The 19,760-nt window shown below is 42.9% G+C and overlaps 1 protein-coding gene across 2 annotated transcripts in view; it reads right to left on the bottom strand.

Moving 5' to 3' along the window:
- LOC126458212 (probable cytochrome P450 6a13) overlaps positions 1-19,502 on the bottom strand; it is a 56,468-nt gene extending 36,966 nt beyond the window's left edge. For both annotated transcript variants that reach the window (XM_050095106.1, XM_050095108.1), the window contains exons 1-2: positions 18,772-19,502; positions 8,816-9,140 (exon numbers count right to left, since the gene is read on the bottom strand). In XM_050095106.1, coding sequence (XP_049951063.1) covers positions 8,816-9,140; positions 18,772-19,082 — 636 coding nt within the window. In that variant the 5' untranslated portion in view covers positions 19,083-19,502. The remainder of the gene's footprint in view (positions 1-8,815; positions 9,141-18,771) is intronic.
- Positions 19,503-19,760: the final 258 nt, after the last annotated feature.

Below are 19,760 nucleotides of genomic sequence, written 5' to 3'. Positions count from 1 at the left end.
TATGTTTGATACTGGTAGACTTCTCTTAGCCAGGAATGCCCTTTTCGCCAGTGCCAGCCTGTTTTTGATGTTCTCCTTACTTCGCCCGTCATTGGTTATAGTGCTGCCTAGGAAGCAGAATCCCTAAAATTCATCTACTTCTTGACCTTCAGTCCAGATGTTAACTTCCTCGCTGTTCTGATTTCTGCTGCTTCTCATTACATCCGTCCTTCTTCGATTTATTCTCAATGCATATCCTGTACTCGTTAGAGTGTCCATTCCATTTAGCAGATCTTGTAATTCTTCTTCACTTTCACTCAGGATAGCAATGTCACCAGCGAATCGTAGCAATGGTACCCTTTCACCTAGAACATTTCCTTTATTTCCATCATTGCAGAGATGCATGCGGAGCATAAATATGAGTCTTTCTAAGGAATCCGATGTAGTTCCCTCGAGCTTTAAAGAACCAGAGGAAAAACAGCGCTACAATTCTCCTGCCACATACGTGTATCTACCAAGGGGAGAAATAAAAGAGATCTAGGACACGTGCAGAGGGAAAAGGCAGTAGTATTTTCGTCACTGTACACGAATGCAATGGGACATTCAATCGGTAATATACGTGTGAAGTAGTCTCTGCCACGTACTACGGAGTAATAAATTATCTAATCTTCGGTTGCCACGATACTTGATTTGAAGATAGAATCCCTTGTCCTCTTCGCAGTAGTCTCCTTCGTAATGCACACACTTCTCCTGCCGCTCCACCACTGTTGGAAACACATTCGTAATACGAAGCGATCGTGGTAGATTATAGAGCTTGACTAACCTTAGAAATGTTTTGTTTGGCGTTGAAAGTCTGAATCAGATGCGCAGAATGGTTGGGAGTGTCATCATGACGAAGCTTCCAAGTTTTTCCTGGCTACAGATTCGTTCATTTCCGGTACAACAACATTATGACGTTGACAAAGAACCTGCTAGTAATATTCCAGTGTGATTTTTTTGGCCTGCAGGTGCATACTCGTGATGCAGTACACCATCAGCGTCGACGAAATACACGGAAGCCAAAGAAATTGTTATAGGCATGCGTGTTCAAACATAGAGATACGTAAACAGGCAGAACACGGCGAGGCCGTCGGCAACGCTTATATAAGACAAGAAGTGTCTGGTGCAGTTATTAGAATGGTTACTTATGCTGCAATGGCAGGTTAGCAAGATTTAAGTGAGTCTGAACTTTGTGTTATAGTCGGCGCAAGAGCGATGCGACATAGCATCTCCGAAGTAGCGATGAAGAGGTTACTTTCCCGTACGATCATTTCACGAGTGTACCGTGAATATCAGCAATCCAGTGAAACACCAGATTTTCGACATAGTTGCGCCCGGAAAAAGATCCTGCAGGAACAGGACAAACGACAATTGAAGAGAATCGTTCGAAGTGACAGAAGTGAAACCCTTCCGCAAATTGCTGCAGATTTCAATGGAGGGCCATCAACAAGAGTCAGTGGGCGAAACATTCAACGAAACTTCTTCACTATGAGATTTCGGAGCTGAAGGTCCACTTGTGTGCCCTCGATGATTTCCCAACACAAAGGTTTACCCTTCGCCTGGGCCCGTCAACACCGACACTGGACTGTAGATGACTGGAAACATGTTGCGTAATCGGACGAGTCTCGTTTCATATTGTATCCACCAGATGGACGTGCACGGGTATGGAGACAACCTCATGAATCCAAGGACCCTGCATGTCAACAGGGGACTGTCCAAGGCTGGTGGAGGCTCAGTAATGGTGTAGGGCGTGTGCACTTGGTGTGATACGTGACGCCTGATACGTGTAGATACGAATAACAGGTGACACGTACGTGAGCATCCTGTCTGATCATCTGCACCCATTCATGTCATTTCTGCATTCCGACGGACTTGGGCAATTACAACAGGAAAATTTGACACACTACACGTCCAGAATTGCTACAGGGTGGCTCCAGGAACATTCTTCTGATTTTAAACACTCCCGCTGCCCACCATACTCCACAGACATGAACATTATTGAGTATATGTGAAAACCTTGCAACGTGCTGTTCAGAAGAGACCTCCATCCCCTCGAACTCTTACGGGTTTATGGACAGCCTTTGCAGGATTCATTGTGTCAGTTCCCTCCAGCACTACTTCGGACATTAGTCGACTCCATACCACGTCGTGTTGCGGCACTTCTGAGTGCTCACGGAGACCCTACACGACATTGGGCAGGGGTACCAGTTTCTTTGGCTTTTCAGTATATATCGACGTGGCCTTGACATTGCTGCGGACTTGCAGTGAATTTTCTGCCATCGAGAATGTCGGGTGTTTCTCCTGTCACAGCCGCATCTTGGTTTTTGGGACTTGCCCATATACCCATGTATCAACACACGTGACACGGTGTTGATACCTGTATTATGGTCTTGCACTGTTCTAATTTCTTTGAAGACGGTCTGTCTGTAACCTGATTCTAACCGACAAAATGTGAGCCTCTGACTCCAGTAATCACAGCCTTTTGTCTTGTGTTCTTGTAGTCTCCCTTACATTCTCTGCAAGATGCAAAGTTAACCTTTCCTTCCCTCCTGTCTAAGTACAGGTCATGATTTACGTATCCCTGTCTTTCATCTGCAGCAATAGACTCAGCACAGATGTGGGAGTTTGATTCACTCAAAAGCAATTCACTGAGTTCCTTGTTTACATGGCTAACAGTAATCGTAACGCAGGGTTGGTCATGGTGCTGTAAAACATTTACAAAATCCACACGTGCGTGCACTGTTGCTGCTTTTATTTTATACTATAAGTTGGTAGGCACACTGTTTTCAGCTCCACTTCCTATAAGTACCTGATCCTTTTCATCAAAATCTCTACGCAAAGGCTCTACGTTCTTGTTCACCTGGCTAGGCTTGCCACTAGATGTCATTATGCTTGTGTCGTAGCATCCCACATCTAGCTTTTCCTGTAGAATTTGGTAGACATGCCTCCCACGACTAGTATCACGCGTATGGACTCTGTTCTTTCCACTTGACTTTTCTATTAATGTAGCCTTAAAGCATTCTACTTTGTTCAAAGACTGTTAGAGGCTGCTCTCTCATTTCAACTAACAAGTCTAAGTGATTGCTGACAGGAATGTGAAATTCTAACGTTTTCTCCATTTGCTTATTACTTTTCACAACTTCCCAACTAGAAAATAGTTCTATCCCCTGCCACCAGCTAAATTCAAAATACGCCATTTCTACTCCTACGTGATGGGCACAAATGCTTCTTCCCTTTTCCATGCTTCTCGTCATACGACTATGTGATCTACAACTCCATGGAAGCCCCCATCTGCTACGTCAATGGCTTCCTCGATACAATCATCCCAGTGAAACATCAACCAACAGTCCTGACATGTCTCTCGCATACCAATAAGCCACGGTGACATCCAATCTTGTCACACATGACGCTACTTTAACAGTAAGCTAAAAAGTACTAACACACACTTAAACTTCAATACATTGATAATTGCTGATAATTTATCTTTCGGTGGGTTGTGCAGGTAATTTGTAGATGCCAGGCACCCGTAAGGAAACACGAGAATGTAGCCGCAACACAGATGTCCGCTGAACGTAAATTTTAGGTACCAGAAGACACTAAATAAACGAAAAGTACGACACTCGATATTTTTTAATAACTGTGTTAAACAGATACTATCGGGAGATTATGAAATGCACTGCAGTGTATCTGAAATAACACGTTATGTCCAGCGACTGGTGGTGTTGACGCCAGAGTGCGACCGTCGATCATCGTTCAACAAGTCCTGTGCGGTTTTCAGACAGCGTGCTTCTGCTGCACTGACAGCTGCTTCGGTGCGAATTTGGCAGATACTCTTCTTCTGCCTAAATGAAAACCTAATATACCAATCAACGTATACTCCTGTCTCATTCGCCAACAGTGCGACCTTTGGTGGCTAATGTCGCATTTGTTCAGTGAAGCTGTCGTTTCGACCTTTCAAGCTTTCGCTGATTCGCTTAAACATCCACTGATGTGCGGCCATTTCTGAAGCTGTTGCACCACTCCTTCGTACCTCAGTTGTTCATGGCATCGTTCAAGAAAGCCTGATGAATCTTGCAAATTGTTTACACTTTTACAGCCGAAGCTTTTTGCCAAATCTGATTCCGTGTCACTGCTCGGTTTTTTCTTTATTTCACAGTTTACTGGAATCCGACACATAGGCTGATCTCCAGCGACTGATACATTCTGCTAGCCGAAAAAATTTCACGGCTGCTCATGAACATCCCTACCATATCTCCATCGAAGAAAGTTTCTCGCGCTTTGCTGGTTGACGGAGGAAAGACGGAAGTTCGATATATTATGAACACATCTCTTATGAAAGATAGGTAGGAAGATTAAGATTGAATGACCTGTCGAAATCGAGGTCGTTGTGTGAGATATTCATATTATTTTGATCATTCAAGGAAATTGGGGTTTTCACATAAATATCGATAGCCACAGCTAACATGGAGCAAAGTCATGTAGCTGAGTAATCTTTGACTATTCATACACTATCTTTGCCTAAACTGAGCAGTGTTGAGTAGCAGATGTACTTTGAACAATGCTCAGGAAATTTTCTTTATAATTGTGGTAGGAGATAGCTAGAATTAGAGTATGACTATTTTTTATGCAATTATGGAGAGAGAAGCCAAGGAGAATACTTGTTAGTTTTTCAGGAATGTTGAGAGATCGAGGTAAGCACACAAGCATGTAGCATTGTTGCGTGTTGTCGAGAATGTAGTAACGAAGTTCACATAGCAGGATTGTTATATGGATTGCTCTGATGGAAAGATAAGATTCCCCTTGCTTAAAGTCGTGTTATATAAATACTATTGTGAACATTTATCTGATTTTAAAAGCATTAATTTTGAATGCAGAATTTCATTTGAATTTTGTCAGAAGTTGTTTCTTTCCATCTAAAATTCCCACCCTTCATTCAGTTCATTACGTACGTACATACTTTCCACTTCATGGTATAGTTTTCTTTAATGTTGCTCTGCTGCTGTATGCTGTGCTCTGATTCCGAGTAAACGTAATAAACCAACTGAAACGTCGTGTGGCCGGGGCCTCCCGTGGAGTAGAGCGGTCGCCTAGTGCAAGTCTTTTTAGTGGATGTAAGTTCGGCGACTTGGACGTCGTTGGGGATGAGATGATGATGAAATTAACGCAACACCCAGTCCCTGACCGCAGAAAAATCTCCTACCCAGCCGGAAATCGAACCCGAGACCATTTGCACGGCATGCTGTCGCACTGACCACTCAGCTATCGAGGCGGACAGAAACCGGCTGAAGGCTGGAAATTTTAACTAGTAAGAAATGACTTGCGAGAAAACTTCAAATGAAACTTCACATTCAAGAGTAACACTTTAAAAATCACTTGAAGTTTCGTAATAGTACGAAGGTCACTCCAAAAGAAATGCACACTGTTTTTGTAAAAATACAGTTTTCATTCTGCATGTGTGAAAGTTTTACAGTGCATACATACTTCACGCTTGTTTTCAAACTTAGTTCAACCAGTTCCCGTGAGTGGCACCGTCACAGCAGGTATTCAAGATGGCTGCTACACTCGACGTCCGTCAGAGGCAAAGTGCTGTCATAGAATTCCTGTGCTGAGAAAACGAGATAGTGGGAAACATCCACAAGAGGTTGAAAAACGTGTACGGGGATGCTGCTGTCGATCGCAGTACAGTTAGTCGGTGGGCAAGCATGTTACATAATGAAAGCGGGCACGACAATATTGAGGATTGTCCTCGCAGTGGCAGGCCTCGAACTGCACTCACTCCAGACAATGTGCAGAGAGTTAACGAATTGGTGACTACTATCACAGTGAAGGAATTGTCACGCTACACTGGGACAGGGAAAGGGAGTGTTTGCAGCATACTGAAAGTGTTGGCGTTAAAAGAATATTTGTGCCAGGTGGGTTCCCAGGATGTTGATAGTGGCTCACAAAGAAACAAGAAAAAAGGTACGCAGCGAACTTTTGGAACATTACGAGAATGGTGGAGATGAAGTTCTTGGATGAATTGTGATAGGTGATGAAACATGGCTCCAACATTTTTCACCAGAGACGAAGAGGCAATCAATGGAGTGGCATCAAGCAAAGTCACCCAAGAAAAAAAAATTAAAACGACACCTGATGCTGGAAAAGTTATGGCTACGGTGTTTTTCGATTCCGAAGGACTCTTGCTTGTGGACATCATACCACGTGGAACCACCATAAATTCTTATGCATATGTGACAACACTGAATAAACTTCAAGCTCGACTGAGTCGTGTTCGACCACATCGGCAAAAGCAGGATGTTTTGCAATTGCACGACAATGCACGGCCACATGTCAGCCAAAAAACCATGGCAGCGATCACAAAACTCGGATGGACAACACTGAAACACCCGCCTTACAGTCCTGACCTGGCTCCATCTGACTATCATCTCTTTGGGAAACAGAAAGACTCTCTTCGTGGAACAAGGTTTGAGGATGATGACTCCCTTGTGCACGCTGCCAAACAGTGGCTCCAACAGGTTGGTCCTGAATTTTACCGTGCGGGTATACAGGCGCTGGTTCCAAGATGGCGTAAGGCAGTTGCGAGGGATGGAAATTATGTGGAGATATGAAAATATTGATCCTAAAGAATGTATATACACACTCTAAAACTTTCAAACATGTGGAATAAATGATGAATTTTAAAAAAAATAGTGTGCATTTCTTTTGGAGTGACCCTCGTATTTACACTGTGTGATCAAAAGTATCCGGACACCTGGCTGTATATGACTTACAAGTTCGTGGCGCCCTCCATCGGTAATGCTGGAATTCAGTACGGTGTTGGCCCACCCTTAGCCTTGATGATAGCTTCCACTCTCGCAGGCGTACGTTCAATCAGTTGCTACAAAGTTTCTTGGGAATTTGAAAGCACCCCCCACGGGACTACAAGTCCCACCGCCACACCTTCACCCGCCCATGTTAGGCAAAATTTTTCTGCCTGGCTCATGTAGTACTATCACCGTCAGAGGGTGGTACGGGACTACAAGTCCCACCGCCACACCTCCAAAGTCTCCAAAGTGAATTGCAGTGACGCAGTCACTGCCCTGTGGAAATTTACTGCCTCACCAACACAGTTAGACCGCAATAGACCGGTGATGCTGTTTTGTAACATATCACCCCGGATTAAAAAAAAAAGGAAATTTACTGCCTCACCAACACAGTTAGACCGCAATAGACCGGTGATGCTGTATTGTAACATATCACCCCGGATTTAAAAAAAAAAAAAAAAAAAAAAAAAAAAAAAAAAAAAAAAAAAGGAAGCCCATTCTTCACGGGGTGCTGCACTGAATGGAAGTTTCGATGTTTGTCAGTGAGGCCTGGCACGAAGTCGGCTTTCCAGAACATCCCAAAGGTGTTCAGTAGGATTCAGATCAGGACTCTGTGCAGTCCAGTCTTTGACAGGGATGTTACTGTCGGGTAATCACTCCGCCACAGGCCGTGCATTATGATCACGTGCTCGCCCGTATTGAAAGATGCTATCTCGTTACCCAAATTGCTCTTCAACAGTGGGAAGCAAGAAGCTGCATAAAACATCAATGTTGGCCTGTGCTGTGATAGTGCCACGCAAAACAACAAGAGCAGCAAGCCCTCTCCAAGAAAAGCTAAAAACACGGCCACACCATAACACCACCTTCTCCGAATTTCCCTTATGGCACTACACACGCCGGTAGAGGACGCTCTCCGGGTATTCGATATACCCACACCCTGCAATCGGATTGTCACATTGTGTACCGTGATTCGTCACTCCACACACCGTTTTCCCAGTGTTCAATCGTCCAACGTTTACGCTCCTTACACCAAGTGGGGCGTCGTTTGGCATTTACCGGCGTGCTGTGTGGCTTATGAGCAGCCGCTCGACTATGAAATCCAAGTTTCCTCACCTCCCGTCTAACTGTCATAGTGCTTGCAGTGGTTCCTGATAAGGTTTTGAATTTCTTTGTGATGGTCTGGGTAGATGTCTGCCTATTACACATTACGACCCTCTTCAACTGTCGGCGGCCTCTGTCAGTCAAATGAGGATATCGCCATGTACGCTTCTGTGTTGTATGTGTCCCTTCACGTTTCCATCTCATCGGAAACCGTGGACCTAGGGATGTCTAGGAGTGTGGAAATCTCGCGTACAGACCGTATGACACAAGTGATACTGAATCACCTGACCACGTTCGAAGTCCGTGAGTTCTGCGGAGCGCCCTATTCTGTTCTATCACGATGTGAAATGGCTACTGAGGTAGCTGATATGGGGTACCTGGCTGTAGATGGCAGCACAATGCACCTAATATGAGAAAAGATATTGTATCAACAGTCAAAGATTACTCAGCTGCATGATTTGCCTCTGTGTGAGCTACGCATCTCAATATTAGAGCTGTCAGGCAGAGGCGCTCTAGCAACACAAAGATGTTGTAGCAATAGTCAAAGATTACTTATCTGCATGGTTCTGCTCTGTGTGAGCTTCGCACATCAGTTTTTGCGTAAGGGACAGAAATTATAGAGAGACCAAAATAATATCCAAACCTAACAATTAGAGACGGAGCACAGGCACAGACTGTTTCAAGAATGGTCAAGGAAATCGGCGGAGACCTTTCAAGGGAACCATCCCAGTATTTGCCTGGATTTAAGGAAATCACGGAAAACGTCAATGCGGTTGACTGGACGCGAAGCCCGGCCCTCGTCCTCTTGTATGCGAGTGCTAGCAACTGCATCACTTCGCTCGGTGCCTCGCATGTCTGCCTAGAAGCCACTGTAGAAAGAGTGTGGCACTCACCATGCTACTGATACGACGAAATTGCGAGTTGACGTCATCAATGGCACCGCACTCGATGCCGAAGGCGCACACGCCGATGACGTCAGTGGTGAACGTGGACAGCAGCTGCTTGAGCTCCACCTCGCAGCCAGGCTGTCGCCGGACGGCCACATCCACGGACTTCTGGAGGCGCGAGCAGCACTCCTGCATCAGGAAGAAGACGCGGCGCGTGTGGCCCACGGAGAACACTTGCGACATGCGCAGACGCATCTCCTTCCACAGGGAGCCGCCCATCGTGAAAAGATGGTGCGTCATGGGGTCCCTCTCGAAATGTGGGAAGTTCATCCTGCCAGACAAGAGGTGACACATGCGACTAAAAGAACTATAGGTGGTCTCATCACAACAACAGAAGCAGACTTCCAGTTGGCTTAGCTTTATAGAGCTTCCTACCACACAGCGTCATACAACTACTTCCACTGTAAAATACTTTTTCAGTAACGGTAACATGTAATGTGTGATCCTGTAGCACCTGAAGTAAAGCAAATTAAATGTTACACTGTACTGGTTCCTTCTGGTGAGACTTACTCTGTCTGTCATATAATTTAGTGCCTCTTGTCTCAGTCGTGTTAATAGCTGCGGCCTGCTGGAACAGTGTTGAAACTAACAGTGTGTCGAACACATTACATGAAATGAAAGCAGTACTTAAGAAATCATAACTACAAAGAAATGCGTTATTAATCTATATTTGCCATTAAAGTATGGAGTTAAATAGCTGTCTCAGACATCTCAGAGCCGCTTGGCCAGGGTGGTGGGATATGTGTTTAAATGGTCTAACATCTAGGCTACCAGTCACAGCGTCAGTGCCGGATCACGTATTGTACTCTACTTATTCCTTCTGTGCCCCTGATTTCAGTTGCATTACCAAATAGGAAATGTCTGTTGGGCAAGTGAGTGTAGTGAATTGCTAGTGATCATGTTGGTAGCGCTGAGTATACTCTCATGAGTCACTCTGAGTCAACAAGTGCCAGTGAAGGCTTTTGGATCGTTAAGAATAATTCAGACTTCTCAGACGACTAGGCGATGGACGGATTTGCAGAGAAACGTAGCTCGTAATAACGAGATCACTTCTCGTGTGTTCAGTCCCTATTAATCCTTCGGTCTACACTCATCTAATCCGGTAGCATTCTAGTTTTTCAACATTTTGTAGGACTGGGTAAGTAATTATAAAACTTGTTACTGCTTGTTCAAACTCGATGCTTTCCTTCGTTTTTCGGTCAATCTCGTCTGCCAATCCCACCTCACATGGGTGCTGACAATCTCATCACGGAGCAACCCTGTCATTGCTGCCGGGTTCGAAAAAAGGTACCACTTCAGTTTTGAATAAAAATCATCAGCTTTCGGATCCGAAGCTTTCCGGCATAAAAAGCTACTCTCGTTCTGTCAACGTCCTTGTAGGACAGGGCGGAAGAGCGGAAAGACGTTCTGGGCACTCTCCTGTCCCTGGAGTGGGAAACTACCCCTAAGAGCTGAATAATCAGCAATGACTAACGGCATCAGCCAGCAGAAGGCAACGTAAACCACTGTATTAAATTCACATAACGTGATTCCACAGGACAAATGGCCTGCAACTGAAAAAGCGTAATGATGATCTCTCCATTGACTAAAGATTCCGTTATGGTCCCCCATTCGCATCTCCGGGACGGGGCTGCCAAGGGGGAGGTCACCATGAGAAAGAAATTGAATAACCAACGAAAGGATAATGTTCTATGAGTGGGACATAAAATGTGAGAAGTCTGAACGTGGTACGGAAACTAGAAAATCTGATGAAGAAATACAAAGGCTCAATGTAGATATAGCCAGGCTCAGCGTAGTGAATTGGAAAGAAGACCAGGATTTATGGTCAGGTGAGTATAGGTCATTGGCAACAGCAACAGAAAATTGTGTAACGGGAGTAGGATTTGATATCAATATTAAGGCAGGATGGAGGGTATTTTATTTTGAACAGTTCGGTGATAGGCTTGTTCCTATCAGAACTGATAGCAAACCTACACCGACAACGACATTTCAGGTATAAATGTCGACGTCGCAAGCTGACGATGAATAGATACAGAAGAAATAGTACGTGACAAGAATCACTTTAGGCTACTTATAGAAAACGCAAACTATGAAGAAGATGAGCAAAAACATCGACCCAAGAGAGTGTGGACAGATGAGCAGAGACGAGCAGTTGGCGAGAAAATGAAGAAGTACTTGGAAGAACGGAAGAAAAAGAAACACCATAAGTCTTAATTTGTATGCGGTCCATAGCTTGCCAAAGTGAAACTGATACTGCGATGAGGAATAGCTCACAAGGCACTTGAGTTGAAGAGGAATAGAAATCTCTAAAAAGGGCAATCATAGCTGTTGGAAAGAAAACCATAAGTACAAAGAAGGTAACTGTGAAGAAACCATTGGCAACAGAAGACATACTTCAGCTGATCAGTGAAAGAAGGAAGTACAAAAATGTCCAGGAAAATTTAGGTAATACAGATAAACAAGTCACTTAGGAACGAAATAAATTTACGTGGAATAAGTACCTTAAATCCCTCTATTATTTGGAAGACTTGCCTGGTGTGATAGAAGAAGAAACATGAGCCGATATAGAAGAGAAAGGGCATTCAGTATTAGAATCAGAATTTAAAAGAGCTATGGAAGACTTAAGTTTAAATAAGGCAGAAGGGATAGATAACATTGCATCAGAGTTTCTATAATCATTGGAGAAAGTTGCAAAAAAAAAACGATTATACAATTTGGTGTGTAAAATTTACTGAGTCTGACCAAATACCATCTCACTTTCGGAAAAATATTGTCCACAAAATCACTAAGACTGCAAGAACTACCAAGTGCCAGAATTATCGCACAATCAATGTAATAGCTCGTGCATCTAAGTTGCTTACAAGAATAATATACAGAAGAATGGAAAAGGAAGTTGAGGATGTGTTAGGTGACGATCAGTTTTGCTTTAAGAAAGTTGAAGACACCAGAGAAGCAATTCTCACGTTGCTGCTGATAATGGAAACAAGATGAAAGGAAAACGAAGGATTCGTTGCTGCTGATAATGGAAACAAGATGAAAGGAAAACGAAGGATTTGTCTATCTGGAAAAACCGTCCGACAGTGACAAAAAGGTCCAAGATATTCGAAATTCTGAGGAAAACAGCGGTATACTATAGGGAGAGAAAGTTAGTGTACGACATGGACAAGAGCCAAGAGGAATAACAAGAGTAGAAGACCCAATAGAAAGTGCTCGGATTAAAAAGGGTGTAAGATAGACATGTAGTCTTTAGCCCCTACTGTTCAATCTATACAAGGAAGAAGCAACGTTGGAAATAAAAGAAAGGATCAAGAATGGAATTAAAATTCAACATGAAAGTACTTCAATGATAAGATTCATTGATGACATGGCTATACTCAGTGAAAGCGAAGAATTACAAAATCTGCTGTGTGAAATAAACAGTGTAATGAGTTTGTAATAAGGATCGAGAATAAATCAAATAAACAGGTAAGTAATCAGTAGCAGCAGAACTGAGGACAGTGAGAAATTGAACATAAGGATTGATGGCAACTAAGTAGAGGAAATTAAGGAATTCTGCTACCTAGGCAGCAAAATACCCAGTGACGGGCGGAGCAAGGAAGACATCGAAAGCAGACTAATGCTGACAAAATGGTCATTCTTGGCCTAGAGAAATCAACATGTATCAAACATAGGCCTTCACTTAAGGAGGAAATTGCTGGGAATGTACGTCTGGAGTACAGCATTGCACGGTAGTGAAACTTGGACCGTGGGATAATCGGAACACAAGAGAATTGAAGCACTTGAGATGTGGTGCTGCAGACGAATTTAATTACGTGGGTTGATAAGGTAAGGAATGAAGAGGTTCAGCGCAGAAACTGAGAGCAAAGGAATGTGTGGGAAACACTGACAAGAAGAAGGGAGAGGATGATACGATATCTGTTAAGACACCTGGGAATAACTTCCATGGTACTAGAGGGAGTTGTAGAGGGTAAGAACTGTTGAAGAAGACGGAGATTGGAATACATACAGCAAATAATTAAGGACGTAGGATGCAAGCTCTACTCTGGGATGAAGAATTTGACAAAGGAAAGGAATTCGTGGCGGGCCACATGATGCCAGTCGGAAGACTGATGACAAATAACTACTTAATTCAAAACTATGTTGTACATTATATTATTTTCTTTATTCTTGTTTATAAATAACTGATATAGTCCGGAGGGAAGGATTTACTGACAAAATTATGACCGTTGTCTTCGGCCTCAAAAGTCGGGGCTGTCCTCTACGTTTCTGAGTTTAGGGCCCTGCTTAAAGAGACTAGCATTGAGTGGCAGTCAGTTGTAGATAACGACGGCGCAGTGCTGTCACCAGCCAGTGTACACGAGTAGATAATTCTGGGCCTTAAAATATTGTACAGCGGTGACTGCGGCAGCCGGTTTTGTGTATCTACATTAGTAAGTCGTCTTAACTATGCAACTACCGCGGATACAAGATTTCTTTCCTAGGCTGAGCCTATGCAGTAATTGCACGAGCGACAAGCCCACCAAGTATTGTGATCAAGGAATCCTATATGGCGAGCAGCAGCTACATGTCCAATATGAAACGTAAGGATACCGTAATGTGTTAATTACTCGCTGCTTATATGTCTATACTTTAGTTCAAAAGGCAATAATGTCTTTCCTTCTAGTTAGGTCTGTCAAGACACGACCAGCTATGTTAGGAAAAGTTTATATTAAATAGTTCAGAACTGTATATTGACACGATTTATAGGAATGTTTGATAGTATTACTTAAAAGCTTATCATTTCCTTCCATCCAAGTTATTTTCGAAAGTCTTATTGATAATCAAATGGACATTATAAGTAGTATAAATGCCTGTACAGTACTGCGACGAAATAGGAGTATAAATGAAACGCCCTTATAACTAAGAAGAAATGACGTTTAACTTGTTACTGTTTGTTATTTTATTTTGGTTCTAGTGGCGTGTCAATATTAATCAAAAGTTTTGACTAGTTTATTGCAGTGGACACGTCGCCGAAATCCAAGGTTAATTTGAGTGTTAAAACCTTGTAAGATTGACGAAAAATATCAAAATTAATAACTATTCTCATTTCTTTTTGAGTAATTCAGAAATGTTGGTAGCAAAAGTAGGAGAACAAAATTGTGCTTTCTCGCTTACATTTTATTCGCTACAGGCAAGTTGTTAAATATCATGGACAGTCGTGTTAATGGGCACGAGTGAAGATACAAAAAAAAAAAAAAAAACTCTGAGTTTTCAGATACAAGATGGGAGGAGAGACAGCATCGGCCGTAAGCTTCTAATCTGTTTACTGTAGATCGATTTCGGCTACTGTGTAGCTATCTTCAGTTATATCGAAGTCATGACGACTCATCGTAAATAAAATCACACATGGTACCATTTGACATTACAGACAGTTTAACAGTTTGTTGTTATGTGTAATGTGAAGTGGTACCGCGTGCGATTTTATTTACGAAGAGTCACCATGACTTGGATATAATTGCACTGAAGATAGCTGCCGGCCGCGGTGGCCGTGTGGTTCTAGGCGCTCCAGTCCGGAGCCGCGGTGCTGCTACGGTCGCAGGTTCGAATCCTGCCTCGGGCATGGGTGTGTGTGATGTCCTTAGGTTAGTTAGGTTTAAGTAGTTCTAAGTTCTAGGGGACTGATGACCACAGCAGTTGAGTCCCATAGTGCTCATAGCCCTTTGAACCATTTTTTTGAAGATAGCTACACAGCTGATGAAATTAGAGGCGTCGAGAATTATGTGGAAGATTAGTGTCAAAATCGCGACAGCGTGGATCCCAAGGCAACATAGCAGGTTTTAGAGCGCATATCTCGCGAAATGACGATGACGAGAAAATCAGAAACGATCGTCCTCACACAGTGGCTTGCCAGCTGTCATTCCTGCTACGCAACAATCGCAGCTGAAGTGCCAAAAGCTGGGGCTGTAGAGTTACTAAAAGTACCTTTCTGCACACCGGTAGGTAGCCTGCTCAGAATCGATACGCCTGCGACAGCATGCTAACATATATCTTTCAAAACGCTGCGTGTAAAAATGGGATTTTTCTGATGCTCATACCATTTGTTCTGTTGGTGATAGAAAGGTACTGCTATTTGTTTATGATTACCCTTGGGCTGGGGACTATTTGTATACCCAACAGAAGGATCGTCTTACTGTCACTATACTCAGTACTTGGGAAAAAGTATAAACATTACAAATTTCCTCCCACTTGGGCAAATGGAGCAGATCGGTTGATTCTCTTTGCATTTGATTTGGTCTACAGTGTTATTAGGGGGTTTATGGAGGCATCATTAGTTCAATGACAGTTCCAGAGAAAACTTGGAAAATAGCACTTCTTTACCATGTTTTCGTGTCAAAACCGAGCGGCGGATTCCAAGATTCCTAAGCACAATAAATGGCTATAATTTTTACTATATAATCCTATGAGCCAGAAATCAAACAACATCGAAAATTTCTTGATATATTTATCCATTTCCGAGATACGGAGGTTCAGAATTATGCTACCTGTATATGTAAAACATCTAAAATCCAGTGAGAGACGAAAAAGCTGTTTATTAAGTGACGTAGCACGGACAAATATGCTGTAACGTGTGTGCGTTATCGTCCCGTGTTGTACAACTGGAGCACATGCGAAATTTTTTGCAGGTAAATTCCGGTATGAGATGTAAAATTAGTGCGTTATTTCAATTTGACATATGTAAAACATCAAAATTTTACTGACCAATTGAGTATGCCATAGGACCCACTCGGCGATCGTTTCGTATGTGTTCTGACTTAAACTATAGTATAATGTGCACTTATAGCATGTTGTATGACATGTGAAAATTGTATTGTTCTACTGATTTCCTGGACGATGGGTTAGAAAGAAAACCGGCAGGACGGAATGTATGATATTCAATACAGCAAACTTGTGATACATTTCTTGAAATAAAAGCTACGTCATATCTAAAATTGAATTTCAATTTGAACAGTGTCTTCCAACAGCACAGCAATTAGCAAAAAAATGGCTCTGAGCACTATGGGACTCAACTGCTGAGGTCATTAGTCCCCTAGAACTTAGAACTAGTTAAACCTAACTAACCTAAGGACATCACAAACATCCATGCCCGAGGCAGGATTCGAACCTGCGACCGTAGCGGTCTTGCGGTTCCAGACTGCAGCGCCTTTAACCGCACGGCCACTTCGGCCGGCACAGCAATTAGCAACCGGAGTCCACAAGAATTTAATTTCTGATTTCCAGAACAACACGTGCTACAGGTAGCAAACATTGGATATCAGTGTTCACTTTTACACGAGTGACTCAGATTGAATATGAAGTGTTCCACAAAAGGTACTGGCGACTAGAGCAATTATTCATCTGCAGTATGATGAAACTCCTCAAGATAACTTGTATAGTAGAGGTTGTGAAATAAACAGTTTACAGAGATGTGAATGACACGACAAATGTTTGCTGTTTGAAGAAGAATACGCTCCTGTGATCATTTCTGCAAAGCTGAAACTACTATATTAGCTAGTATGCGATTAGATTATGCATGCCTGTGGCGTATTACAAAGTCCAAGAACAAGTCTCTCGTTTAATTTGAAGACGCTACAGTGTGAGTGTCGTTGCGGGAGTTGTGCTTTGACGATGCAATTCATAGCACACTATCCACGAAATATAAATATGTAAGCGAATCCATTCTTTCTGAAGTTATGAGAGAGCGAAAGCTTATCTACGTATTACACAGTACCAAATCACGGTTCTCAGAGTCGAAGCAGAGGAAAGGAATATGGTGAACGAGGAATGAGAGAGATATCATTGTAGCATAGCTTCCATTTTATTCATTCTGTTCGTAGAGCAGCAGGCAAGGAAAACAAAGAACAAATGTTCAAACTTACGATGTCAGAGATGGCAAAGGGCTTTGATGGACAGTTGAACGGAATAGGAAAAGTGTCTTGAAAAGAGGATATCATAAGAACACCACCAAAAGTAAAATTAGGAAAATGGAATTTAAAATTGTAACGTGATTGATGCTAGGGCAACAAGATTTCAAAATGAGACACTTCAGTTAGGAGGTGAAATTTGCTATAAGGGCAAGTAAGTAATTAACAACACATGCAGTAAAAAATATATGAAAACATTAAGTAACAAGAAAAATTTTCTCTAAAAGAGTAACGGTTTAACATCGAATACAAATATGTACGTGCTAGAAAGTTTTTTTTCTGAAAATATCATTGCATGGAAGTAAAACGTAGATGATGGGCTCTGTCGAAAATTGGAGAACAGAATTTTTTGAACAATAATAACACAGAAGAACCTTGAAGGTTGCATATGTAGACTGTGTAAGTACCGATGACATCTGACGATCTGTCGGTGCAACTAGCATCACAGCCAAGTGGAAGGAATCGAAAGGTGCTAGCGTCAATGTTTAGTGCACTCAACAGATATGTTGTGACAAGTATTTAAAAAGAAAATCAGGTACAGAAGTGCCTGCACGGATACCAACGCACGTACACAAAATCGAATGGACATGCAAATAACAATGGGGACATATAAGCCAATGATGACGTCTAAAACAAATGGATGAAAAATGACAGGTGAAAATTTCAGTTGAAAAGACGAGTAACAGGCACCTTACTTACAATATATAAAAGCGGTAATTGTGCAGAGGTGACTAGACTTCCAATTATATAATGGCGTGGAGAGCTGCTTCATAGCAGCTTCCCGTCTCCTTTGTTCTACACATGCCCATTCGCCTTCGTGTAAGTCCGTGGGATTTCGTGCCAGCACTTCTGCACCTGATTTTCTTTTTAAGTACTTGTCACAATATTCCTGTTCCACACACTAAACATTGACGCTAGCACCTTGTGATTCCTTCGACGTGGCTGCGATGCTAGTTGCACGGAACGGTCGTCAAAGGTCTTCAGTACTTCCAAAGTGTAGAGATCTAATCTTGAAGCTTCGTCTGCGTTATTATTTTTGAAAAAATTCTATTCTCCACTTTTAGACAGAGCTCATCGTCTACATTTCGCTTCCATGCAACGATACACATCAGACAAATATTTTCAAAAGAAACTTCCTAGTACTTAAATTTGTATTTGATGTTAAATTATTACACTCGTAGAGAAAATTTTTTGTTGATATTAAATGTTTTCGTTTATTGCTTACTTCATGCATTGTTAATTACTTACTTGCCCTTATAGTAAATCTGACCTCCTATTTGTACTGCCTCATTTTATAATCTTGCCCTAGCATCAACCACTTTACAATACTAGATTTCATTTTCATAGTTTTACTTTTGGTGGTTTCCGTACAATATCCTCTTTTCAAGATACTATTTCTATTGATACCAACAGTCCAGTCCGCTCTAGCTGTTTGTCATCTCCTACATCGTGAGTATAAACATTTGTTCTTAGTTTTCCTTGCCTGCTGCTCTACGAACAGAATGAATAAAATGGACACTAGGCTACAATGATGTGTCACTCATTCCTCGTTCACCATATCCCTTCCAAAAATGTTCAAATGTGTTTGAAATCTTATAGGACTTAACTGCTAAGGTCATCAGTCCCTAAGCTTACACACTACTTAAACTAAATTATTCTAAGGACAAACACACACACCCATACCCGAGGGAGGATTCGAATCTCCGCCGGGACCAGCCTATCCCTTTCATCTGCTTCGACTCTAAGAACTGTGGTTTGGTGCTGTGCAATATGTAGATAAGCTTCCGCTCTCTCATAACTTGAGAAAGAGTGGATTCACTTACGTACCTATATTTCGTACTGCAACAACTGGTTCGAAAAATTATCGTGTTTTAGGACAGCATTTTCAGCACATCTGCCAGAGCAAAACGGTTAAAAAATCAATTTCTCCAGTGCAAGTGCTTGTCAATGGTATGCTCTTACCTGTCATGGAAATGTCCAAAGTCCCCAACAAATATTCTGTTGATGAGGCCGAGGTCCCTCACGACAAGACACGGCGTCATCATGAGGTAGAACCCTCCAAATGGCAGCCCCTCCAGCTGGTGGTAGACCCTGTCCAGTGCCTCTGGCAGGCATTCCTTGAGTAGAAAAAAGCGGCGTGTGTTTCCGAAGAAGAGTTCCGGCTTGGGGTGCGGGATCCCCAGTTTACTCCAATGCTGGTTGACGGAGTACAGGTACAGAAGGAACAAGGCAGCTGCCACTACGAGCAGCACCAGACTGTACCAGAGCCACATTCCGGGGCAGTCTCTGCATTCGTCAGACACCAACTGGATGCAGTGATGTGCCTAAATAGCAACTCTGCAGGGAACAGTTTCGTTGTGAGGAAAAACGTTTCTACTTCTCAGCTACAGATCGAAGGTTTTCGCATTTACTATTCGGCACACGCTGTAGCGTAACTTACGTAGGAAACAGTTAATGTTCGTAGCTTACCACGCGTTATTAGATGGCATCGATCACGCATAAGGTAGGTTTACAGGAATCTCGCACTGTTGTTTGAGCGCTGCTCAGATCCTGAACGGCGATACGTCATCCGACACGAACCCCGCGCCCTTTCACTCCTACTTGGGCAAGCGCTGCCTGATTGCCGCGGAATGTCTATCACGACTCGGTCTTTGAGGAGCGAAGCTTGCGATGGCTGCTGTCTGCCTCTGAAGACGCCAGGACGGCCTCGGATGCGCAGCGGTGTCGGAGGGCAGATAAGGGACCGCGCAAGTCACGGCGACTAAGTATTTTGAACTTGACCTACGCAATGACGTAATATAATCGCGAGGCAATCTGCTGTGCAAACACTGAAGACTCCCGCAGTTGCTGGCGAACAGACCCAGGTCCTACAAGCTCTCGTTTCGTAACAGCTTTTCTGTAAGCGCTAAAACCGAACAAACTGTGCCGTTTGGATTAATGGCACGTGGCGT

The sequence above is a fragment of the Schistocerca serialis genome, chromosome 2 (genome assembly GCF_023864345.2).
Source record: "Schistocerca serialis cubense isolate TAMUIC-IGC-003099 chromosome 2, iqSchSeri2.2, whole genome shotgun sequence".
Lineage (NCBI taxonomy): Eukaryota > Metazoa > Arthropoda > Insecta > Orthoptera > Acrididae > Schistocerca > Schistocerca serialis.
The sequence above is the reverse complement of the archived record's forward strand: the minus strand, read 5'-3'. Positions and strand labels throughout refer to the sequence as shown.